Source organism: Schistocerca serialis, chromosome 3 (genome assembly GCF_023864345.2).
Source record: "Schistocerca serialis cubense isolate TAMUIC-IGC-003099 chromosome 3, iqSchSeri2.2, whole genome shotgun sequence".
NCBI lineage: Eukaryota > Metazoa > Arthropoda > Insecta > Orthoptera > Acrididae > Schistocerca > Schistocerca serialis.
Genome location: NC_064640.1, coordinates 417712652 through 417739708, shown reverse-complemented (window position 1 = coordinate 417739708; position 27057 = coordinate 417712652). Strand labels below are relative to the sequence as shown.

Genomic DNA, 27057 nt, shown 5'->3' with positions numbered 1-27057 from the left:
TTTTATACAGGTGAGCATTGTCAGGAGCTCTCGCAGTCACATGGTGTTCTGGTGCGGTTTTCATATGATTTGATGGAGATTTAATATTAGCTGCAACCTTTGCAGTAATTTTTGCATCTCTTTCCTGATAAATATCATCCACAACATCCTTAACCCTCGCAAGAAGCACAAACAACTACTTGGAAAACCACACAGTATGTTAAACAGTTGTGTTATTCGTTTCATTCCTCTATTTCAATCCTCCACCAGAATGGAAACAGGCAGTTTCATCTCCCCCAACAGTATAAAAGAAACCAGCTTCACTTAGTTTGTCAGTACGCTGCTTAATAGCTGACGTCCAACCATTGAAAACTACATCCTCGCATTGTGTGTTCTATATTTAGGATGAGAGAAACTAATCTCCCGCACATCACACATTGAACTGCATAATGATGCAGATTCAGAAGATGAATGTGGAAGTAACTCCACTCTGTACAGGTTATAAGTATGGTACAAAATAAACAGTTCGATCCACCGATATACCTCCCCAACACCATCAGACATCCAGTATTACAGAGCGACCTGCTTTCAAATGTGTCTTTATATATAGCGCACTCTAAAAATCCAAGATACTTACACTTCTTCTCACGTGATCATGACGACACTTTTGACCACGTATTCTAAATTTGCTTATAAGTGTAGTACAGTTGTAAACACCTAGCGTAATTGCGCTATTTTCCTGTATATATATGTATCGGTTTCTTGCTGGAGGGCCCCATAACCTACCCCGGACCCACCACTGGTGAATCAACCTTCAGACGACACCCGGGCCACAAGGGGTGCATTCACCTTCCAGACCTATCCCGGACCTATCGCTGGTGAATCCACCTTCAGACACCACTTGGATGTATCACGGGTGGATTCACCTTCGAACCCCATCTCGGCCGTAATGCGTGGCGGATCCACCTTCGAATACTATCCCTGCGATAATGCATGGCGGATCTACATTCAAACCATATCCTGACCATAAAGTGTGGTTGGTCCATCTTCGAACCTCATCCTGGACGTAATGTGCAGTGGATTCACCTATGAGCTCCATCCTGGCCCTGTCCCGGACCTACCCTGTACCGAGAAACAGATACATGTACAGTCGTGGACAAAACGAGCGAGACCCCTCGCCTTTTCGTTATACTGATCCGCACAGCTTTAAAGTCTGCTACACAGCATAACAGGCAAGGCGACGAAGTGCTACCAACATAATATGCACAGGCGTGAAATTGAAAAACTGTCCGACGCAAAGTACCCCAAAACGTTACGAATTAGCAAAATATTACGCGCATTCGGCCGCGAAACGGTCTGTGTCAACGGTCAGACCAGTCATACTGGATTACTGTTGCGTAAATTTTCTTTACATAAAGAGCCGTATCTTTAGATTGCGTTCACATAGAAGCTCACTTTTTTACACCACAAAGGGACCGTATACCGCAGGAAGTACGATACATTTTCGCTTATTATGTCTAACCGTTCTAGAGGTAAACGGATTTTAAGGGTTGGGTAGACAGATAGACGTCAAGAAAGTGAGACTAGTAGGGTTCCATATTTACCGATTTAGGTGACTAAATTCTAACAACGAAAATAGCTACGACAATTACTGAAGATAAGGGCCGCGTAAATAATTCCCCCTACTCTTTATTCGAAATGTTCTAGTGCAGTCAATACATCAGCATGATTAATCTTAGCTACCCTTTCGACCCAAATCACGTTTACAGGAAAGCAAATAAAATCCATTTGCCTATACACGTGGTAATTCAAATTGTAGTATATGCCACCGCGTTTTAGAAGTGCGAGCATTCCCATTGCTTAAGAAACACGTCGGCTAATGAACGTTTCCTGGCTGTGACGAGTCTAATGGCGAATTCGAAACATTGTAGAATACGTTTGGCAGCTATGTCGCCGTTTATTTCCTGGGGTGGTGCAGAATTATCCTACTAAATTTACTCGCTAATAACAGTATTTGGTATATCCTGAATGATTGTCATATAAGCGGTGACATAAAGGTAGAAAATTCATGTTTTTGAGTCCAGAAAGCTCTGCGCAACAGAAACTGCAAATCATTTTGCCATTTTCATTGCGAAATTGCCGGTTTATTCATGTCTGGGGTAATAATAGATGCCTGTTTGCCTGTGTTTTCCGCTAGCGTAGTGAAAGGTGTTTGCTACTGCAGGGGAGGTCTCGTTTGTTTTCGGTTCTAATCTCGATGGAGGCAGATAGAAGAAATTCTCGCGACCCCAGTATGTTTTTTTGCTCCCTTTTTCTGTACCGGCGCATTGTGGATGTCAATATGAAACTCTTGTAGAATTTCATATTTGTTACTGCCTTCTTTTTCCGCTTCTGTCAATAACTGAACTGACTTAAGTGTGGCACTGAATGACTTTTAACTGAATTTCGCCGGCCGCGGTGGTCTCGCGGTTCTAGGCGCGCAGTCCGGAACCGTGCGACTGCTACGGTCGCAGGTTCGAATCCTGCCTCGGGCATGGATGTGTGTGATGTCCTTAGGTTAGTTAGGTTTAAGTAGTTCTAAGTTCTAGGGGACTGATGACCTCAGATGTTAAGTCCCATAGTGCTCAGAGCCATTTGAACCATTTGAACTGAATTTCGGTATGAATCTTCACACATTTCTAAATTTGCAAACTTTCATGGTAGGTCAGCAACGGTAGTCCAGTATGACTGGTCTGAACGTTGACACAGACCGTTTGGTGGCCGAATGAGCATTATATTTTGTTAATTCGTAACGATCTGGGGTACTTTGTCTTAATAAAACTGTTTAGTTATCTCGATAAGCTGAAATTCATTTTTATTATTACAGTTTACACTAATTAGCCTTTCTCCTTTCATTTATATCTTATAATTACGTGTTGTGTTTAACACACTAATCAGCATTAATATAGACTTAGACATGATTGAAAACAGACTGACAAAGTTCGGATGGTTTTTAAATTTCGCGTCTCTGCAAAGTATGTTGGTAGCATTTCGTCGCCTTGCCTGTTATGCTGTGTAGCAGACTTTAAAGCTGTGCGGATCAGCATAACGAAAAGGCTAAGGGTCTCGCTCGTTTTGTCCACGACTGTACATTCAGAAAAATAGCGAAACTGCGATGTGTGTTTACAACTGTACTATATTTGCAAGCAAATTTAGAATACGTGGCCAGAAGTGACATAATGATCACGTGAGCATATGTGTCAGCATCTTGGATCTTTAGAGTATGCCATATCTATAGGGACCTTAGGGACCTTAGAAAGCAGGACGCTTTGCAACGTAGCGGATGTCTGAGGGTGTTGGGGAGGTATATCGGGTGGATCTAACTATTTGTTTTGTACGATACTTGTTACGTGTGCAAAGTGGAGATACTCCCACATTCATCTCCTGAAGCAACATCGTTATGCAGTTGAACATGTGAAGTGCGGGAGATTAACTCATCCTAAATATAGAACATACGATGCAAGGATGGCATGTTTCAATGATTGGACCTCAACTATTAAGCAACGCCCTACCAAACTAAATGAAGTTGGTTGATTTTACACTGGTGTCGGAGATGAAACCGTGTGTTTCCACTGTGTTGAAGGGTTGAAATACTGCAATGAGAGGTCAGATCATTTGCTGGAATCTTAAGGAGAGCAACTAAAACTCTGAGGATTCACGGATCCGTCAGATAAAGTAGAAGGATATGTCACTAAGAAGTGAAAGCGTAGGAAGCGAGAGGCTGCAGTTTCCGTGGGCATGTCACCTCGAGACTGTGGCATTGCAATTCAGTTCGCCGTGTAAGAGGCACTAAGTGACTGCTGTTGCTGGAGGAAACATCGACATTGGTTTGGTCTGGCTTGTACTTGTTCGTTAATTGGCTCTCGATGTACGATAGTCGGATAAGCGTATAGGTGCTGCGTTTGGCTCTAAATAAATAACTACACCGCGCATATGAGTTCTACCTTGGGGATATGATCTGTTCTAGGCGGAATACAGTATCGTGGTTAGTCCATTCCCAAAGATCATGTGGGGAAAAAATGAACATGCTACAGTGTAACCCCGAATCTTTCCCTGCTGTTGCAGCATCTCTGACTTGTGCGTGGAAGTGCGGGGCTGTTGCTCCGATATAAATGATTCAGTGGATAGAGTGCGTGTTGGAAGTTCTGTGATACTGTTAGAATTGTATTATCGAGATATATCCCAACTGAAAAACTGGTGACGTATTTCTGGTGAAACACTATCAGTCAACGAAGATTCTGATTCCATTATGCCGTCACATATCTAGCGTAGTGATCATTGCAGTACGATAAAGGACATTTTAAGACATCCTGAATTGCATATGTATCATATTTTCTTTGTACAGACCTCGTGCAGTAAAGGTGAAACAGTAAGGGGTCCTTGACCATTAAAAAAACTATATATGGCGCAGCGATCATATAGAAGATTATGATATATACAGAGGCATGCACACATTACTCGATCATTACGCATGTGAGCTAAAATACTGATACGACACAGTCCACACTATGCAGCGGTTTGCAGAATACGTATTTAGATGTATACACTACTGGCCATTAAAATTGCTACACCACGAAGATGACGTGCTACAGACGCGAAATTTAACCAACAGGAAGAAGATGCTGTGATATGCAAATGATTAGCTTTTCAGAGCATTCACACAAGGTCGGGGCCGGTGGCGACACCTACAACGTGCTGACATGGGAAAGTTTCCAACAGATTTCTCATACACAAACAGCAGTTGACTGGCGTTGCCTGGTGAAACGTTGTTGTGATGACTCGTGTAAGGAGGAGAAATGCGTACCACCACGTTTCCGACTTTGATAAAGGTCGGATTGTAGCCCATCGCGATTGCGGTATGTCGTATCACGACATTGCTGCTCGCGTTGGTCGAGGTCCAATTACTATTAGCAGAATATGGAATCGGTGGGTTCAGGAGGGTAATACGGAACGCCGTGCTGGATCCCAACGGCCTCGCATCACTAGCAGTCGAGATGACAGGCATCTTATCCGCATGGCTGTAACGGATCATGCAGCCACGTCTCGATCCCTGAGTCAACAGATGGCGACGTTTGCAAGACAACAACCATCTGCACGAACAGTTCGACGACGTTTGCAGCAGCATGGACTATCAGCTCGGAGACCATGGCTGCGGTTACCCTTGACGCTGCATCACAGACAGGAGCGCCTGCGATGGTGTACTCAACGACGAACCTGGGTGCACGAATGGCAAAACGTCATTTTTTCTGATGAAACCAGGTTCTGTTTACAGCATCATGATGGTCGCATCCGTGTTTGTTGACATCGTGGTGAACGCACATTGGAAGCGTGTATTCGTCATCGCCATTCTGGCGCATCACCCGGCGTGATTGTATGGGGTGCTATCGGTTACACGTCTCGGTCACCGCTTGTTCGCATTGATGGCACTTTGAACAGTGGACGTTACATTTCAGATGTGTTACGATCCGTGGCTCTACGCTCCATTCGATCCCTGCGAAACCCTAAATTTCAGCAGGATAATGCACGACCGCATGTTGCAGCTCCTGTACGGGCCTTTCTGGATACAGAAAATGTTCGACTGCTGCCCTGGCCAGCACAATCTCCAGATCTCTCACCAACTGAAAACGTCTGGTCAATGGTGGCCGAGCGACTGGCTCGTCACAATACGCCAGTCACTACTCTTGATGAACTGATGTATCGTGTTGAAGCTGCATGGGCAGCTGTACCTGTACACGCCATCCAAGCTGTGTTTGACTCAATGCCCAGGCGTGTCAAGGCCGTTATTGCGGCTAGATGTGGTTGTTCTGGGTACTGATTTCTCAGGATATATGCACCCAAATTGCGTGAAAATGTAATCACATGTCAGTTCTAGTATAATATATTTGTCCAATGAATACCCATTTATCATCTGCATTTCTTCTTGGTGTAGCAACTTTAATGGCCAGTAGTGTACTTCTGTCTGTAAGAGGTTTGCGACACCTGTAAGCTATAGCCATTTGTAGAAGATTGAGGATTTGTTGGTGTTGGAGCTGAGTGTAGATAAATGTAACTAATGATCTAAAATAGCCCTAGGGATTTGTTACTATTCTATTGAGTCATTCACATCAAATCACGAGAAGCAGTACCAATCGTAAAAAATATCTGGACACGAGCATCCGCATAGTGATGAGTTTATCCCAGAACGTAAGTATGCTATTTTTTTTCTCTTTGTGATAGCTCTCCATACGGCCAGTGACAGGTAGAGTGCTAGACAGCTTTCTAAGTAATGGAACAGTGCTGTCGTAGCGGGATGTGATTTCGAGAAAATTAGCAGTGGTCTGTGCCTTGTGTGGGGGTATATATCACTATATATCTAAGACAGGGGGATTCGAGAGAATATGAGGGGTAAGCGATACTCTGACAAAAGGTAGTGTGAGAGGTGATCTCTTTACCGCTTCTTCTAATCGTTGTGAGCAAACATATTACTACCGCCCACATACGTCTTGTGAAGTGACCGAAGTCAGAAAAATAGCGGCTATGCCTCAGTTGATCGACGAATTGATCGAGGAAGTATAAAAATGTTCAAGGACATACGGCTATGTAAATACTATGAACGAGATTTTTCGAAGTGCGGGGCAGTCACGGCGATATAGCTGTAGTATAAAAAATGTGATGAGCTATTTTATTGTTGTGATAGCTCTCTGCCTAGTCAGTGGCGGGTGGGGGACTACGTAACCTTCTAACAAATGGAACAGTACTGTCGGAACGTAATGGGATTTCGAAAGAATTAACAGGGGTTTTTGACTTGGCGGGGCACATATCGTACTCGTTAAAATCAGGTGGATTCGAATGGTGTATTTCAAAGACTGGAAGATTCGTGAGAATATGTCGGGTAAGCGATATTCTGACAAAACGGGAGTTGAGAGGTGAGCTCTACACCACTTCTTCTAAATTTTATGGGCAAATACATTACACATAGGTCTCGCGAAGTGAATGCAGTGAGAAAATTAGAGGCTAATACGAATGTTTTAACTGATAGACAAACAGCAGCAGAAGTCCCATCTTTCGTTTTCCCGATGAAAAGGGGACAACATTTTTCTGTGAGTTCTGTCTACCTATAAATGAATGGCTTGAAATCTTAAACGGTAAATTAAATTTATAGCTACATCTGTACGTATACTTCGAAGCCATCATACGGTGCATGGCGAGGGTACCCTGTACCACTATTTGTCGTTTCCTTTCTTATTCCACTCGCAAACAGAGTGTGGGGAAAGAAGTCTATCTACATGCCCCCGTATGAGAGCTAATTTCTACTACCTTACCTTCGTGACCATTACGCGAAATGTATGTTGGCGGCAGAAGAAAACTGCCGCAGTCAGCTATAAATGTCGATTCTCTACATTCTCAATAGTGTGTCTCGAAAAGAATGTCGCCTTCCCTCAAAGGATTCCCATATGAGTTGCCTGGCGAGTGTAATCCGACTGCAAGAAAAAAATTAGTCATCATGCAAAGAGACTCTCGTAATCAATTCAATTAATCAGTCAATCAATTTGATATCACTGACGTGGCGCCGGCGGGTGGAAGCGATGGATAGAGTGCCACAGATATGATTCGCCAGTTGATGTGGTAATCATGCGCTTTTTCGCTGTGGGGAGATCTTTTAACGAAATTTCAGTCTCCCATCTACACAGGGAGAGACGGTCATAGTAATAAAACCAGCTGTATTACCGAATTTATAAAGTGATACGTAGTAATAACCGGGTATTTACAATCCTCTGTGCTGTTATTTGGCTACCTTAAGAGACTTCATAGGTGACGCGGCATTTCACTACCTAAAGAGAGTTCGAAAGTGGGGAGCCTCCCTGTGACAGAGGTAGAGCATGCACATAGCTTGTAATGTTGATGCATCAATTTGTTCTGAAAGCGGTGCAGATATTCAAGACCATAAAAGCGGGTTAAAAGCCGTGAGCTATCTGGGGAAGTCAACCTTGCATTACTGAGCAACTGTTTCACCAGGTATCCAGTCTAGCTTACTAAATTCCCAACCAGACTAACATTAATTATAATCTTTTAGTAGTCATCTTACGATAACCGGTGATTATATATATATATATATATATATATATATATATATATATATATATATATATATATATACAAAGACAATTTAAATAAAAAGAAATAAATCAGTTTATATTTGGACATTTATTTTAACATTGATCATTGTTCCGTTAAAATTTCAGCACATTAAACTTGATTCATAACTAAACTGGTGCCTTATTTAGGATTGTGAAAATGTGAGTTTGTAATCTTACGGAACACATCAAATATGGAGCCAAGATTGGGAGACTGCATACAACACTGGATTCATAAAATAACACACGAAGAACGTTGAAAATATGCAAGAGGAAATTAATCACAGCCAACCGATTCAATTTTCACCCAAAGAAGTTACGTTCGTAGCGCAATCCTGTCCGTCATGAAATTACCGCACACTGGTATACTAAATTCATACTAACTCTCTGTGATATCTTCCCGAAAAGAATAGCTGAGGGCTACTTTGATGATTACACTACATGCCTCACGTGGTGAACTTGGTTTACACAAAGAGTGTAACTCCACAATAATTTTGATAATTAAAATAAATTACATCAAAACACAAATTACAAAAGAAAAACTGGTTACTATCGTCTTACTATTAACCTGATGGGTCAAACAATTGTATAAGCACGTGGTACTGGTCTCACAAAGTACACCCCACGTGGGTTGAACATAAAGAAAAGTTGCTATATTGAAAAATATTGTCAAGACGAGACATTATAATCTCACGCACATTCGCATTTAAGATTGATGATCTTAGTTAGAGTTACGTATCATCCACACGCCCTTCCACTTTACTCACACAGTAGTGACACAGCAACTACTGGAAGATATTCTGAACTTCACACTCGAATTACACTGCTTTGCAATTTAAGATAACATTAGATACTTTAGATCTAAACCTGAAATAAAGGTGATTAAATTTTCACTTAGGCTGAACTTAAGAAATCCATTGTCCTACAGACTTAGCAGAGACGCGCTCAGCCGGAGATCTTAACACTTCAGACACTCGCCGCGGACCGACTGGCGTGGGGCCCTACCGAGGGTGCTTCACATATACCAACGGAAGTGACCAGAGAGGCAGCTTCCTATACCAACATGACAAGGGACGGACAGGACCATACTAAGAATAGAAACCTCTTTGCTTTTAGAAAGCGTAGCTACCTGTTCCAACGTTGGTCCTACTGTTCTCTAGCAGACAGGCTTGTCTGCTACCATCAAGCATGCAACTAGAAATACATTTGCTCATTCGTCCTTTCACACAGAAGGGAAGGGGGATGACAGTATCTTATCATATACAGCATATAAAAGAAAGCGGATGTAGGTTCCGTATGAGACTGTGTGACATGAATTACATATAAACTGTGTTTTAAAGTGTAGTAGTGTGACAGATCGTTCTTGTTTATGTGTAAAGGTAACACGTTCCACTGCTCAGCTTCCTCCCAGATGGAGTCAGAAACACCACAGTAAATTCAGAAGTGGAATGTATGCCGTAAATGACAACAGATTTAAGAAATTAACATGAAAGGAATCCAACAGAGACCTTTCAAGCTCTCTGTCATGACCCAATTGAGTTTCATAGTCTAGTCTTGTCATGGGGGACGTAACAGATATTAAGCTGATAAGAACTGATCTTTTTACCAGATGAGAGAGTAATTAAAGCAAATATTGCCTGTGTCATACTGTTGTACAGGATTTCCACACAAAGAAGCAACAGTGGAGTGGATTAAAAACAAATATTAAATGTATGTACCACCTCTAAGTGCAGTACAGCAATATTAAGGGAAAAATTGAGTTCTGGGAATGTAACTGGGTGTAGGGGGAAGGGAGGGGATGCGTGGGGTAGAAGCGCGAGCTAAGGTTGGTTGCCGGATTGTGTTCATGCACTTCCCTTCTTCATAGGTCTGCAAACTGAAGATCGAGCAGGTGATTTCCTACTCTATCTACCCCACAATGTCACTGGAAGTAACTACAGTTATGCCGACCGTCCACAGTGTACATTAGTATCACAGGCGACACAGTGTACAAACTTACCCAGGGGATGTTTATTTTCAACAAAATGTGTTAACAATACGTGGATTGCAGATATGTGTTACTTATAACACTAATACAAGATACGCATATGGAAAGAATCCACCTAAATCTCTGCACGCTGTTCTACATTGCTAGAGAGGAAGTTGATTCTTGATTATCCTATTCACCAGCTGTAGAGCTCCTCCGGGAAAGGCAAATTCCCCCTCTATAAGCACTGCTCGCTTTTCATTTTGTAGACGGACTATACCTCCCCATCTCTTCCTCTCCAGTTCTACATGTAAGTAGAAAAACTAACTGCAGTGAGCTCGTGATTATATTGTGCAATTATTTTCAGTTTATTAAATGAGTGCTTTTTGCGAGTGGTAAAGTGGGCCATTATGTAAAATACGTACCTGTAAACAATGGCTGGGAAGTGTTTAATTTGTAAGTCGGATGTAGACAGTGACCTATGTTGAGTTGTTGGTAAAGGGATTAGATTGACAAATGTGAAGTCTTGCTGCTGTCTGTCGTTGACAGCGCATTGTAAAGCCGTGTAATAGCGTTGTAGTCGCTTCGTGATGAGTTAATGGATGACCAGGTAGTTACTGCATTTCTCTCGCCGTTAATTGGTTTGCAAAAATCTTTTCCATTCAGGAATTGCTGGCGCTTGTAGAGTGGAACTACTTATCACACATTCACAGTATATCTTCCAACACGGATGTAAATGTGTCTGATGGAATGGGACCGATAATTTGCGCCGCGCTGGATTAGCCGAGCGGTCTTAGGCGCTGCAGTCATAGACTGTGCGGCAGGTCCCGGCGGAGGTTAGAGTCCTCCCTCGGGCATGGGTGTGTGTGTTTGTCCTTAGGGTAATTTAGGTTAAGTAGTGTGTAAGCTTAGGGACTGATGACCTTAGCAGTTAAGTCCCATAAGATTTCACACACATTTGAACATTTGAACCGATAATGTGCAAGTCTAGAACAGTAATCTGCTGTGATGCAATGCTTGGCTTATGTCGAAATATATGAGTTTCTATAACATATAGGCACCTAAGTTGTAGATGGCTGAATTATAAGCCTCTGGGTGTCTTGAGATGTTGGAAGAGCTGAGACTGGGGTGATGCGTTTGATACCCTTCATGCTGTGAAAAGTATTCCAGACCATGATAGCGAAGACAATGAAATCGTCATCGTCGAATACATACTGGCAGCATCTTACACTTGGGACAGGCTCTTCAGTGTGGCAGACAGTTGGCAGTTCCATCTATTGAATTTTTTTACATAACATTGCAATCAGTAACAGCAAATAAGTGCTCACTTAGTAAACTGAAAATTATTCCACTATATAGACACGAGCTCGGTGAAGACATTTTGTCTACTCACATAAGAGAATGGGCAAAAAATGCTGGGGAGCTGTAGTCTGTCTGCAAAATGAAAAGTAAGCAGCGCTTGTAGTGATGGAATCTGTCTTTCTCGGAAAAGCACTACAATTGCCCTGCAGGATGACTAAGAATCAATTACCCTTCTAGCAGCGTAGAACAGCATGCAGAGATTTAGGTGGATTATTTCCATATGCGTGTCTTGTATTAATACTGTAAGTAACTCATACTTACATTCCACATATTGTTAAGGCATTTTGTGGAAAATAAACATCCCTGGGGCGTATCTGTGCAATGTGTCGCATGTGATATTAAGGTACAGTGTGGATGGTCGGCATAACTTTGTAAAGCATCCTTTAGTTACTTCTTGTGACATAGTGGGGTAGATAGAGTGGGAAATCGCCTGTTCGACCTTGAGTTTGCAGACTTAGGAAGAAGGGAAGTGCATGAGCACAGCCCAGCAATCTATCTTACCTCGCGCTTCTACCCCACACATGCTCCCCTTCGCCCTGTCACCCCCCTGGAACACATTTATCTCTTAACACACCTCTACTGCACTTAGACGTGGTACACACCTTTAATATTTGTTTTTAATCCACTTTATTTAAACATAAAAATTAATTTTATACCCCTAAAACAATAATTTAAATAATCTGCAGTTTTCCAACCCCTGCAACGCGGGAACTGTTAATTCTTGAGAAAAAATTAACAGGACCTTTTTTTATAGGAAATGTAATGTAGCTTTGATGTCGTACTAAGAATCATTTTCGCTAGGAGCCACGTTTTCGAGTTATTCGAGAAAAACGTAAAAAAGTTTCCTTTAACCACCCGCTTCTCCCTCCCCCCGCCTCCCACCACAACGCTCACACCCCACCGATCAGGATGTTTAGTATGATGTTCAGGACACTCCCTCCCAGCAAAAATTTGCCACTACACGATTTTTTCCCCAAATCGACATTTTTTGGCTTGGTTCACTGGGCTAATAATTTATTTCTCTAATTGTAATTTGCCGTTAGATTACATTATTTCGTTTTTCTGAGACTGTCTACACATTTCAGATACAGATACACGATGAATAAACGATAGCATCTGCAATTCTGTTACGCTCAGATAATTCCTATAATGGAAATTAGGCCTAAAACTCTGACATCGGAAAACATTTGTTGGCCAAGAAATGTTAATATACTACGTTGACAGTTACTATTGCTCTAGTCCTGTTTACAGTATTGTCACATGATGTTTTTAAGATTACTGATTAGTGATATTCTCCTTTTTTATCGTTGTGATGTACACATTTGCCTACCAGGCAATTACGAAGGTTGCCGAGATAAAAAAAGTGCAATACAACTAATCAGGAAGCTGAAAGTGCCTCATCTCACAAGTCTCAGACTAGGATCACTACAGTAACAGTAAGTGTAAACGCTGTCATACGCTAAAGTTTTGTGCCCAGTTTTGTGCCCCAGATTTGTTACCATGGGATATTACAATTTCAGGACAAATTCTCTGTGTAGTTATTATTTGAGCAAGCTTGTGTTTCAGATAGTATTCTGCATTAATTACAGATCTGTGGTTGAATAGGCAGACTTTCACAGAAAAGTGAAATTTTGTCTGAAGGTAACATATAGATGGTCAAAAAAATACTGTAAACAGTAAGAACAGCCAAGTGTCCTCATATCCCAATCATACTGATTTTCTATCGTTTATATTGTTAGAGATAACAAATGAGCGTCCACTAGGGATGCCGCGGCTGTGGTGAAAAATTTTCGGATAAATACAAACATATAAATACATCGAAACTTCCTGGCAGATTAAAACTGTGTGCAGGTCCGAGACTCGAACTCGGGACCTTTGCCTTTCGCGGGCAAGTGCTGTACCAACTGAGCTACCCAAGTACGACTCACGCCCCGTCCTCACAGCTTCACTTCTGCCAGTACCTCGTCTCCTACCTTCCAAACTTTACAGAAGCTCTCCTGCGAACCTTGCAGAACTAGCACTCCTGAAAGAAAGGATATTGCGGAGACATGGCTTAGCCACAGCCTTGGGGATGTTTCCAGAATGAGATTCTCACTCTGCAGTGGATTGTGCGCTGATATGAAACATTCTGGCAGATTAAAACTGTGCGCCAGGAAGTTTCATATCAGCGCACACTCCGCTGCAGAGTGAAAATCTCATTCTGGCTTGTTCAAATGGCTCTGAGCGCTATGGGACTTAACTTCTGAGGTCATCAGTCCCCTAGAACTTAGAACTACTTAAACCTAACTAACCTAAGGACATCACACACATCCATGCCCGCGGAAGGATTCGAACCTGCGACCGTAGCGGTCACGCGGTTCCAGACTGTACCGCCTAGAACCGCACCGCCACCCCGGCCGGCTCTGATTCTGGATATAAATATATTGCGTCAGAGGGCAGGCACTGTCAGTCATAACTCTCATTGACACTTATAACTTACGATTCTGTCCTTTCATGACCACAGTGTACCACCTAAAAAATCAAACACCGATCCCAACGTTTCTGCCACTTTTCTAATGAATCCTAGTAGTGTATCTTTGTTACGGGGTATAGTACCCTCTGCAATCTACCTGAATCACTGTATTTAGTTTAATAACTATCATTAAATTTTGAGTCAGAAATTCGTGAATAATATAGGCCTCACGCAGTCGTGCATTGTCATAATGGAGTGCCCAATTGTTTATATGTTTCTTGCGTAGGCGTTTTCTCCTCACATCCTCCCTCAAACGACTTAGAACACTGTATATAGCACTTATTATCGACCGCCTGACAAGGAGGGAAAATCCCGTCTGTATAAAAAAAAGATCAAGAGGCACTTAATCTTACTCTTGACTTGTCGAGCGTTTTTGCCCGAGTTCAAGAAGGAATACCCCATTGGTGGTTACAGTAGTTTCAGCGTCCTAAGACAAAAATCCAACTTTCGTCACCAGTTCCAAGCCTTTGAAAGAAAGTTGGGATCGTCTTGAAGCAGCTGTGTAAATTCCCGGCAGATTTCCACACAATGCTGCTTTTGATTGCCTTGAAACATCGGTCACAATCTTCGCCACAATCTGTCCCAGGATCAGTTCTTTTAACAGACTACGTTCGTGTATATCATAACTTACTTCAATGGTGTTGCAGGAGACTTGGATAATCTGTTTTTGATCTTGCAGAATCAGATCCCTCAATCTCCAATCATCTCCTGGTGTGATGTCAATTGACCGCCGATCGGAACGGTCATCATGACGAATAGATATTTGTTTCTTTTTGAGGGGCTGATACCAGTCATGAGTCTGTGTCTGACCTAAACCTCTGTCTGGAAAAATAGTTTCAACATTTGGTGAGTTTCTGCAGGTTTTTCCAAATTTGAAAAATTTTTTTTTATACCTACATGTTGCCTTTTCAGGTCAGCCATTTCGAAACCGTGAACTCACAGGAACACGACTTAGGGAATATGCTGACCAACAACTAACCAAGCAATTCAGTTCGCAGCCGCTTGCCACAACTTCATTGTGCCACACTGATTCAATAAGGGTGTATGGGGAGAAATCTTGCGGAATGTCAGTGTACTAGTAACCATTTGAACACAAAATTCAAACTTTTTGTGTAGGTAAAGGTCGAGTAGTAACAGACACGTAAGCTTTATCGAAATTATAATATTTTCTGAAGGCTGTATTGTGACGTTCTGCATACTAAACAATACTATGGTACTATAATCAATATATTTATAAAACTCGATTTCATGAAAATGCAGGTACCGGTACATTCATTGAGTTTTTAATATTTTTCCAATCTTTGCATTTTGGTCGTTTAAATTTTTGGATGGTTGAATTGGACATGAAACTGCATGTGCAAAAATGTCAGTTTTGTTTCAAAAAATTTAAATGGACCGTAAATTCTTGCAAAACTGATATTTTCCATTATCTCACCTAGTTTTTCAAAGAATCTATCAGCCTGTTCCCCGCTCGATCCTGCTTCTCGCTGCAAACTGGTGCATTCAGCTGTCCTTAGCCTTAAGTCTTCACGTCTTTTCCTAAAATCGCAGAAAACGTCTTCCACTATGTTCTTTGCCTTATTGAACTTATTTTTAGTTGTTCTGTATATTTGTACACTACAATTAAGAACTCAAGGTGAATCAAAGGCATAAGCTGACTATCAAAATTTTTAACATGAAATGTTTTTTTTCCTTACAGAATGTTTTCGGAAAAAGAGATACACTGAGGTGATAAAAGTCATGGAATACCTCCTAATACTGTGTCGGACCTTATTTTGTCTGGCGTTCCGCTGTGCTTCGACGTGACAAGCATTCAACAAGTAGCTGACTGCCCCTGAAGCCATGCTGCAACTATAGCGGTACATAACTACGAAAGTGTTGCCGGTTGCAGGATTTTTTGTACCAACTGACCTCTCGATTATGTCCCATAAATGTTCGATGGGACGTATGTCGGGTGACCTGGGTAGCCAACTCATTCGTTCAAATCGTCCTGTATGTTTTTGAAACCAATCGCGAACACCTGTCGCCCGGTGACACGGTGCCTTGTCATCCAGAAATATTTCATCTTTGTTTGGGAACACAAAATCCATGAATGGCTGCAAATGGTCTCCAAGCAGCCGAACATAACCATTTCCAGTCAATCATCGATTCATTTGGACCAGAGGACTCAGGCCATTCCATGTAAACACAGGCCATACGATTATGGAGCCACCACCAACTTGCACACCACCTTGTTGACAACTTGTGTGCCGGCCGCTGTGACCGAGTGGTTCTAGGCGCTTCAGTCGGGAACCGCGCTGCTGCTACGGTCACAGGTTCGAATCCTGCCTCGGGCATGCGTGTGTGTGATGTCCTTAGGTTATTTAGGTTTAAGTAGTTGTAAGTTTAGGGGACTGATGACCTCAGATGTTAAGTCCCATAGTGCTTAGAGCCATTTGAACCATTTTGAACAGCCTGTGTCCATGGCTTCGTGGGGTCTGTGCGACTCTCGAACCCTACCATCAGCTCCTACCAACTGGAATCGGGATTCATCTGACAAGTCGTCTAGGGTTCAACAGATACGGTCACGAGCCCAGGAGAGGTGCTGCAGGCGATGTCGTGCTGTTAGCAAAGGCACTCGCGTCCGTCATCTGCTGCCATAGCCCATTAACGCCAAATTACGCTTACTGTCCTAACGGATACGTTCGTCGTATGTCCCACACTGATTTCTGCGGTTATTTCATGTAGTGTTGCTTGTCTGTTAGCACTGACAACTCTACCCAAACTCCACCGCTCTCGGTCGTTAAGTGAAGGCCGTCGGCCACTGCGTTGTCCATGGTGAGATGTAATGCCTGAAATTTGGTATTCATGGCACACGCTTGACACTGTGGACTTTAAAATATTTAATTCCTTAACGATTTCCGAAATTGAATATCCCATGCATCTAGCTCCAACTACCATTCGGCGTTCTAAGATTGTTAATTTCTGTCCTGCGGCCAAAATCACATCGAAAAGCTTTTAGCATGAAGCACTTGACCACAAATGACTTCTCCGCCAATGCACCACCCTTTTGTACCTTGTGTACACGATACTACCGCCATCTGTACATGTAAATATCGCTATCCCACCTCAGTGAATTATTTCCTAAAACTGGTTTCGTGGCTGTCTTTCTTTTCCCGTAAAGTTTTAAGTCTATCAATTAATGTACTCCTCGGAACTGAATATAAGTCTTTCTGCCAGTTGTTTTCATCCGATTCATGTGTTTACTTTTCCATCTTTGCCTGTTAAGGAAAAAGAAACCTAAAGTGGTAAGTTTTTGTGCTATTTGTTTTGTCCAGTAAAATCACACACTGCTTTTCCAGATACAACACAACTACCTCTATTTAAGTTTAACTTTCCGATTGTTAATTTATTTTATATTTTGGGCTAGATGTTGGGACAACTTAAAACCTAGAGAAAAACATAAAAAAGTGGTTCAAATGGCTCTAAGCACTATGGAACTTAACATCTGAGGTCATCAGTCCCCTAGACTGAGAAACTATTTAAACCTCACTAACCTAAGGACATCACATACATCCATGCCCGAGGCAGGCTTCGAACCTGAGACCGTAGCAGGTGCGCGGTTCCGGACTGAAGAGCCTAGAACCGCTTGGTCACAGCGGCCGGAGAGAAAAATATAAGTTTTATCTAAAGACACAAGAAAACGTAGTATTACTGCCTTGCAAACATAATACAACATTCCAAAGTTCCTGCACCTTAAAACTCACTAGGATCATACACCGAGGTGACAAAAGTCATGGGCTAGCGAAATGGATATGCACAGACGACGCTACATCGCGTGCTCAAGGCATTAATAGACAAAGCATTGTGGGGCTGTCATTTGTAGTCAGGTGAGTCATGTGATTATATGGCCACACGACGGGAATTAACAGACTACGAGGTGCAGCTAGAAAAAAACCGGACTGATGCTGGAAAAAACATTTATTTACAATTATTTACAATTTCATGTTATCTCCTTCAATGTACTCTCCTCCTCGGTCTCTACACCGCTCCATACGAATTTTCCACTGTTCATAGCAATGCTGCAGATCATTTTCGGTAATTCCATACATTACTTCCGTCGCTTTTTCTTTTACTGCTTCAACACTCTCAAATCTAGTTCCTTTCAAAGCTGACTTGACTTTAGGGAAAAGAAAAAAGTCACAGGGGGCCAAATCAGGTGAGTAGGGTGGATGATCTAAGATGGGAATGTTGTGTTTTGCCAAAAACGTCTTCACTGACAACGCACTGTGAGCTGGGGCATTGTCTTGGTGAAGGATCCATGACTTTTTTCTCCACAAATCGTTCCGTTTTCTCCGTACTCGCTCACGTAGGGTAGCCAGGACGCTAATGTAGTAATGCTGATTCACTGTTTGTCCCTCTGGTACCCAATCAATGTGCACAATCCCTTTGATGTCAAAAAAAACAATCATCATTGCCTTGAATTTCGATTTTGACATTCGTGCTTTTTTTTTGTCGTGGAGAACCAGGAGTTTTCCAATGCATCGATTTTGTAAGAAGGTGGGATCACTTTCAATGTTTTCCAGGATGTCAGAACAAATCATTCTTCGGCGTCCCTTCTGTTCAATTGTGAGACACTTTGGAACCATTTTTGAACACACTTTGTTCATGTTGAAACTTTCATGAAGAATCTGCCTAACACTTTCCTTGTCAACTCCTGTTAACTCAGACACTGCTCTGATTGTTAAACGGCGATCTTGTCGAACAAGTTTACCGATTTTTTCAATGTTTGCATCAGTTTTTGCTGACAATGGTCTGCCAGTGCGAGTGTCATCACTGGTGTCTTCGCGGCCATCTTTAAATCGTTTAAACCACTCAAACACTTGTGTTCGCGATAAACAATCATCGCCGTACACATGTTGTAACATTACAAACGTTTCACTTGCAGATTTTCCTAGTTTGAAACAAAATTTGATGTTAACACGCTGTTCTTTCTGTACACTCAACATTTTCCGACGCACAGACAAAACGTCAACTACTTAAAACAGACGCCACGGGCAGACTGAGTGCAGGAGGCAGATGAAACTCGAGCAGTAGGCGAAGCGAGAGTCACGTGACAGGCCACGCGACTTTCAGCCTTATTGCATTTGTTTTATTGTTTCACCAGTACTAGTCCGGTTTTTTTCTAGCCACACCTCGTATGAACGCTGAATGCTGGTTGGAGGGGACATTCCGTTTCCGGAATCATTAGAGAATTAAGTATTCCGAGATCCAATTTGCTGAGCAGTTTCAGGTATTACATTTCACCCCGGACAAAGCAGTGGCGGAAGGCCTTCAATTAACCACCGAGAGCAGCGGCGTTTACGTAAAGTTGGTAGTGGCAACAGATAAGCACAATTGCGTGAAATAATCGCCGAAATAAATGTGGGACGTACGAAGACCGCATCCGTCACGATACTTCGGCAAAATTTGACGTTAATGAGCTATGGAAGCAGACGGCCGACACGAGTGCCTTTGCCAACAGCACGACATCGCCGACAGCGCCCCTACTGGACTTGTGACCATATCGATTGGATCCTAGCGACTGGAAAAGCGTGGCCTGGTCAGATGAGTCCTAATTTCAGCTGGTAAGAGCTGTTGGTGGGGTTCGAGCGTGTCGCAGACGCCACGAAGCCAAGTCGTCAACAAGGCACTGTGCAAGCTCGTGGTGGCTGTATGATGGAGTGGGCCAACTGAACGGACCATAGACTGGAAGTGGTTATGTTCAGCTACTTGGAGACAATTTGCAGCCTTTTATGGACGTCATGTTCCGAAACAACGATGGGGTTTTTGTAGATGGCAGTGCACCATGTCACCAGGCCACAATTATTCGCGATTGGTTTGAAGAACATTCTGGACAGTTCGAGCGGATATCTGGCCGCCCACATTACCCGACGAACATTTATGGGACATAATCGAGAGGTCAGTTCGTGTACGAAATCCTGCACTGGCAACACTTTCGCAGTTATGGACGGCTATAGAGGCAGCATGGTTCAATATTTCTGCTGTAACTTCCGACGACTTGTTGAATCCATGCCACGTCGAGCTGCTGCACTACATCGGGCAAAAGGAGGTTCAGCACGATATTAGGAGGTATACCATGACTTTTGTCACCTCAGTGTACTGCTCGTTGCTTCTCCGGAACGCACTGTTATTCTGATTCTAAATCGTGTGAGTGGTCTCGTTCGTCCATAGTTCACACTTCTGTGGTGGGACAGATGCTAGGCCGGCCGCTGTGGCCGAGTGGTTCTACACCTACATCTACATTTATACTCCGCAAGCCACCCAACGGTGTGTGGCGGTGGGCACTTTACGTGCCACTGTCATTACCTCCCTTTCCTGTTGCAGTCGCGTATGGTTCGCGGGAAGAACGACTGTCTGAAAGCCTCCGTGCGCGCTCTAATCTCTCTAATTTTACATTCGTGATCTCCTCGGGAGGTATAAGTAGGGGGAAGCAATATATTCGATACCTCATCCAGAAACGCACCCTCTCGAAACCTGGCGAGCAAGCTACACCGCGATGCAGAGCGCCTCTCTTACAGAGACTGCCACTTGAGTTTGTTAAACATCTCCGTAACACTATCACGGTTACCAAATAACCCTGTGACGAAACGCGTCGCTCTTCTTTGGATCTTCTCTATCTCCTCCGTCAACCCGATCTGGTACGGATCCCACACTGATGAGCAATACTCAAGTATAGGTCGAACGAGTGTTTTGTAAGCCACCTCCTTTGTTGATGGACTACATTTTCTAAGGACTCTCCCAATGAATCTCAACCTGGTACCCGCCTTACCAACAATTAATTTTATATGATCATTCCACTTCAAATCGTTCCGCACGCATACTCCCAGATATTTTACAGAAGTAACTGCTACCAGTGTTTGTTCCGCTATCATATAATCATACAATAAAGGGTCCTTCTTTCTATGTATTCGCAATACATTACATTTGTCTATGTTAAGGGTCAGTTGCCACTCCCTGCACCAAGTGCCTATCCGCTGCAGATCTTCCGGCATTTCGCTACAATTTTCTAATGCTGAAACTTCTCTGTATACTACAGCATCATCCGCGAAAAGCCGCATGGAACTTCCGACACTATCTACTAGGTCATTTATATATATTGTGAAAAGCAATGGTCCCATAACACTCCCCTGTGGCACGCCAGAGGTTACTTTAACGTTTGTAGACGTCTCTCCATTGATAACAACATGCTGTGTTCTGTTTGCTAAAAACTCTTCAATCCAGCCACACAGCTGGTCTGATATTCCGTAGGCTCTTACTTTGTTTATCAGGCGACAGTGCGGAACTGTATCGAACGCCTTCCGGAAGTCAAGAAAAATAGCATCTACCTGGGAGCCTGTATCTAATATTTTCTGGGTCTCATGAACAAATAAAGCGAGTTGGGTCTCACACGATCGCTGTTTCCGGAATCCATGTTGATTCCTACATAGTAGATTCTGGGTTTCCAAAAACGACATGACACTCGAGCAAAAAACATGTTCTAAAATTCTACAACAGATCGACGTCAGAGATATAGGTCTATAGTTTTGCGCATCTGCTCGGCGACCCTTCTTGAAGATTGGGACTACCTGTGCTCTTTTCCAATCATTTGGAACCTTCCGTTCCTCTAGAGACTTGCGGTACACGGCTGTTAGAAGGGGGGCAAGTTCTTTCGCGTACTCTGTGTAGAATCGAATGGGCATCCCGTCAGGTCCAGTGGACTTTCCTCTGTTGAGTGATTCCAGTTGCTTTTCTATTCCTTGGACACTTATTTCGATGTCAGCCATTTTTTCGTTTGTGCGAGGATTTAGAGAAGGAACTGCAGTGCGGTCTTCCTCTGTGAAACAGCTTTGGAAAAAGGTGTTTGGTATTTCAGCTTTACGCGTGTCATTCTCTGTTTCAATGCCATCATCATCCCGGAGTGTCTGGATATGCTGTTTCGAGCCACTTACTGATTTAACGTAAGACAAGAACTTCCTAGGATTTTCTGTCAAGTCGGTACATAGAATTTTACTTTCAAATTCACTGAACGCTTCACGCATAGTCCTCCTTACGCTAACTTTGACATCGTTTAGCTTCTGTTTGTCTGAGAGGTTTTGGCTGCGTTTAAACTTGGAGTGAAGCTCTCTTTGCTTTCGCAGTAGTTTCCTAACTTTGTGGTTGTACCACGGTGGGTTTTTCCCGTCCCTCACAGTTATACTCGGCACGTACCTGTCTAAAACGCATTTTACGATTGCCTTGAACTTTTTCCATAAACACTCAACATTGTCAGTGTCGGAACAGAAATTTTCGTTTTGATCTGTTAGGTAGTCTGAAATCTTCCTTCTATTACTCTTGCTAAACAGATAAACCTTCCTCCCTTTTTTTATTTTCCTACTAACTTCCATATTCAGAGATGCTGCAACGGCCTTATGATCACTGATTCCCTGTTCTGCACATACAGAGTCGAAAAGTTCGGGTCTGTTTGTTATCAGTAGGTCCAAGATGTTATCTCCACGAGTCGGTTCTCTGTTTAATTGCTCGAGGTAATTTTCGGATAGTGCACTCAGTACAGTGTCACACGATGCTCTGTCCCTACCACCCGTCCTAAACATCTGGGGTGTCCCAGTCTATATCTGGTAAATTGAAATCTCCACCGAAGACTATAACATGCTGAGAAAATTTATGTGAAATGTATTCCAAATTTTCTCTCAGTTGTTCTGCCACTAATGCTGCTGGGTCGGGAGGTCGGTAAAAGGAGCCAATTATTAACATAGCTCGGTTGTTGAGTGTAACCTCCACCCATAATAATTCACAGGAACTATCCACTTCTACTTCACTACAGGATAAACTACTACTAACAGCGACGAACACTCCACCACCGGTTGCATGCAATCTATCCTTTCTAAACACTGTCTGTACCTTTGTAAAAATTTCGGCAGAATTTATCTCTGGTTTCAGCCAGATTTCTGTACCTATAACGATTTCAGCTTCGGTGCTTTCTATCAGCGCTTGAAGTTCCGGTACTTTACCAATGCAGCTTCGACAGTTTACAATTACAATACCGATTGCTGCTTGGTCCCAGCATGTCCTGACTTTGCCTCGCACCCGTTGAGGCTGTTGCCCTTTCTGTACTTTCCCAAGGCCATCTAACCTAAAAAACCGCCCAGCCCACGCCACACAACCCCTGCTACCCGTGTAGCCGCTTGTCGCGTGTAGTGGACTCCTGACCTATCCAGCGGAACCCGAAACCCCACCACCCTATGGCGCAATACGAGGAATCTGCGGCCCACACGGTCGCAGAACCGTCTCAGCCTCTGATTCAGACCCTCCACTCGGCTCTGTACCAAAGGTCCGCATCAGTCCTGTCGACGATGCTGCAGATGGTGAGCTCTGCTTTCATCCCGCTAGCGAGACTGGCAGTCTTCACCAAATCAGATAGCCGCCGGAAGCCAGAGAGGATTTCCTCCGATCCATAGGGACACACATCATTGGTGCCGACATGAGCGACCACCTGCAGATGGGTGCACCCTGTACCCTTCATGGCATCCGGAAGGACCCTTTCCACATCTGGAATGACTCCCCCCGGTATGCACACGGAGTGCACATTGGTTTTCTTCCCCTCTCTTGCTGCCATATCCCTAAGGGGCCCCATTACGCGCCTGACGTTGGAGCTCCCAACTACCTGTAAGCCCAGCCTCTGCGACCGCCCGGATCTTGCAGACTGAGGGGCAACCTCTGGAACAGGACAAGCAGCCATGTCAGGCCGAAGATCAGTATCAGCCTGAGACAGAGCCTGAAACCGGTTCGTCAGACAAACTGGAGAGGCCTTCCGTTCAGCCCTCCGGAATGTCTTTCGCCCCCTGCCACACCTTGAGACGACCTCCCACTCTACCACAGGTGAGGGATCAGCCTCAATGCGGGTAGTATCCTGGGCAACCAGAGTCGTAGTCCTATCGGGGGATGCGTGGGACGAGCTGGCCGTCCCCGACAAACCCCCATCCGGACCCCCACAGTGATGCCCATTGGCAACAGCCTCAGACTGTGTGACCGAAGCCAACAATGCCTGAAGCTGGGAGCGAAGGGATGCCAACTCAGCCTACATCCGAACACAGCAGTTGCAGTCCCTATCCATGCTAAAAACTGTTGTGCAAAGAACGTCTGAACTAATCAACAGAGAGCGCAAACAAATCGACACAAAATTTAAACGGTTATTAAAATACAAGATTGCCTAGTAAATGCAGTAATGCTGCTACTTGCGCACTGCTGACACACTGCTCGGCGGCGGAAGGAGACTACGCGATTTTACACTATTCAGGTACTAAAACGCGATGCTACAACTCTCAAATACTATAATACGCCAGAAATTTATGAATTAGACAATGAAAGTACCAAAAACATGCAAAGAAATTAAGAATTACACTATGTAACAAATGAGTGAGCTAGGAGTATACGACTTGCTGCTGCAGCTGCTTATCCAACGGCGGCAGGGAGCACACTGACTGTGACCAACCGACACTGGCCGTTCAAAACAAAAACAGAAGACAAACGACTACGCGAATTTACACTATTCAGGTACTAAAATGCGATGCTACAACTCTCAAATACTATAATACGCCCGAAATTTATGAATTAAACAATGCAAGTACCAAAAACACGCAAAGAAATTAAGAATTAAACTATGTAACAAATGAGTGAGCTAGGAGTATACGACTTGCTGCTGCAGCTGCTTATCCAACGGCGGTACAGTCCAGAACTGCGTGGCTGCTACGGTCGCAGGTTAGAATCCTGCCTCGGGCATGGATGTGTGTGATGTCCTTAGGTTAATTAGGTTTAAGTAGTTCTAAGTCCAGGGGACTGATGATCTCAGATATTAAGGGGAGGTTTACTATCTTTGGCCCGAAAAAAGCATGTTCTTTGAGAATTTATTTTTCTCGGGATGTGTTATAGATATCAATGTCAGATTTGGTCAAAATGTTTATTGATATTTCCTCCATAAACTGGAATTTTCTCGACCGGAAATGTCGAAGAGAAAAGGCGGAAGTGCCGTCGGAACGAAATAAAATTTCGATGTAGACCTCCACGTGCGGTGTGTCACAAGTCAGTCGGCTCGTCTGAAATCAAAATTGAGTTGACGTTAGCGAAGTATATAAGATTATTTAGGACTTGTACCTCGCTTAAGTTATTTGGACCATAGGAAACAAAATGGCGGCCATTTGAAACAAAATAGGGTTTTTCATCGATTTCTCGACTTCGTCGGGCAAGTAAAAATATTTATAGTTGATGGATCGGAATGAAAATGGTATAACTCCCAGACAATTTAGTTAGCTTCGTCGGAAACAAAGAATCATGCCATTCGGTTCAGTAGATTTGAAGTTACCATACCGCGCGATAAAAAAAGTCATTTCGAGAAAAACGCGTTTGACCAAACGAGGTGGCGCAGTGGTTAGACACTGGACTCGCATTCGGGAGGACGACGGTTCAATCCCGCGTCCGGCCATCCTGATTTAGGTTTTCCATGATTTCCCTAAATCACTCCAGGCAAATGCCGGGATGGTTCCTCTGAAAGGGCACGGCCGACTTCCTTCCCCATCCTTCCCTAATCCGATGAGACCGATGACCACGCTGTCTGGTCTCCTTCCCTAAACAACCAACCAAAAACGCGTTTGAAGTTTTGACTACATATAAATGCAATATTATGCAACTTACGTTCAATCTGCTATTCCGAGTCCATAAACTAGTCCTTTCTCTTCCTCACAGAGGGCGATCTGCTCGATCTGGGCCATCCTGCGTTGCTCCAGAGCCGCCCGTACGGGCAGTGACAAGCGTTTGACGGCCGCTTCAATCCGTTGGTCGTCCGAATGCTTGGCAAACTGCGTCGAATAGAGTCCCAGGGTGACGTCCATCGTTGTCATGGTTTCCAGAATTGCTGAATACCCTTCGTTGAAGCTGCTCACTGCCAGGAAAGTCGCAATCTCCACAGTCTTCGCACCAGAATGCAAATGCTTGGGGGCTAACTTCCAAACACACGCGTTCAAACTTTCATTTGAATTTTGTGTGTTTCCTCCAAAACGCGGTACAATAACTCGTCCTCCGAAATGGCCTCGTAGATCGGATGAATCACTTTTTGAGCTTCTTTGGAAAGCGGCTGGTCGTGTTGATATTCGTCCAGATGTCAGGTAGCCTCTGCAGTGCGCCACTTGCACCAACTAGTTTCCCCAGCCGGACAATTTTGGGGTTGTGGATGGTCATCCGTTGTACACTTGTGGAAATACGTTGCCCAAATTGCCTTCTTCTTCTGTTCCACCGAACTGGAATGACGTCGGATTGCCAAGCCGTAGTACGTCGTAATCTCCTTGACCACTTTATCAGTTTTAATCATGGGCAAGCACATATACTAATTTTTCGTGGCTACAAAGTCGAAATTCCCGAAAAAAACTGGTGCGTGAAAAGACCGATTTCAGGCAGTGTTCAACCGCGAATAACAAACATTTCCGTTCCGTATTCAGAAAAACCGTTTCAGGGCTGGATTCTAAACACTTTTACGGATCCAAAAATGCAATTTTAAAACAATCGATTTTTTTGAACCAAATGGTAGTAAACCTCCCCTTCACTCCCATAATGTTTAGAGCATTTGAAGCATTTTGAGAGATGCTACCGGTAGTGTTCGCCGGCCTTTCTGTGCCTGCTGGTGACGTGTTTTGTGAGAGTCCGCCGGCGTGTTGCAGGAGTGATGAGGTCTTGAGGCCGGGCGCCGCAGCAGCAGTTGGAGCGCCGCCCGCCCGCCAGCCGGCCAGGCAGCATGCGCTGGACGCTGCCCGTCCCAGGTTGGTAGCGCCACGCCGCGGCCAAGCAGCTCATGCCTTTCTCGGCAGCGTCATTGTTACTTCTCAAAAGCACAAATAAAATTAATATTTCGGTAGGTTTAAAGCACAACCGAAAACTATAATGTGACAGGAGAATTAATTCAGAAGACTATATCTTCTTCATGGCGATCAAAGACTCGCGCACATGAAAATAAATGTGTCTGTAAATAGAAGTTGCACTGTGTTCGGTCGCTCAGCCACTGTAAGATAGCACCACAGATA

The 27057-nt window shown here is 43.6% G+C and overlaps 1 protein-coding gene across 3 annotated transcripts in view; it reads left to right on the top strand.

Moving 5' to 3' along the window:
- Nucleotides 1-27057, top strand: part of LOC126470293 (uncharacterized) — a 602478-nt gene that overhangs the window by 128168 nt on the left and 447253 nt on the right. For all 3 annotated transcript variants that reach the window (XM_050098046.1, XM_050098047.1, XM_050098048.1), the window contains one exon: nucleotides 26698-26796. In XM_050098046.1, the coding sequence (XP_049954003.1) occupies nucleotides 26698-26796 (99 nt within the window). The remainder of the gene's footprint in view (nucleotides 1-26697; nucleotides 26797-27057) is intronic.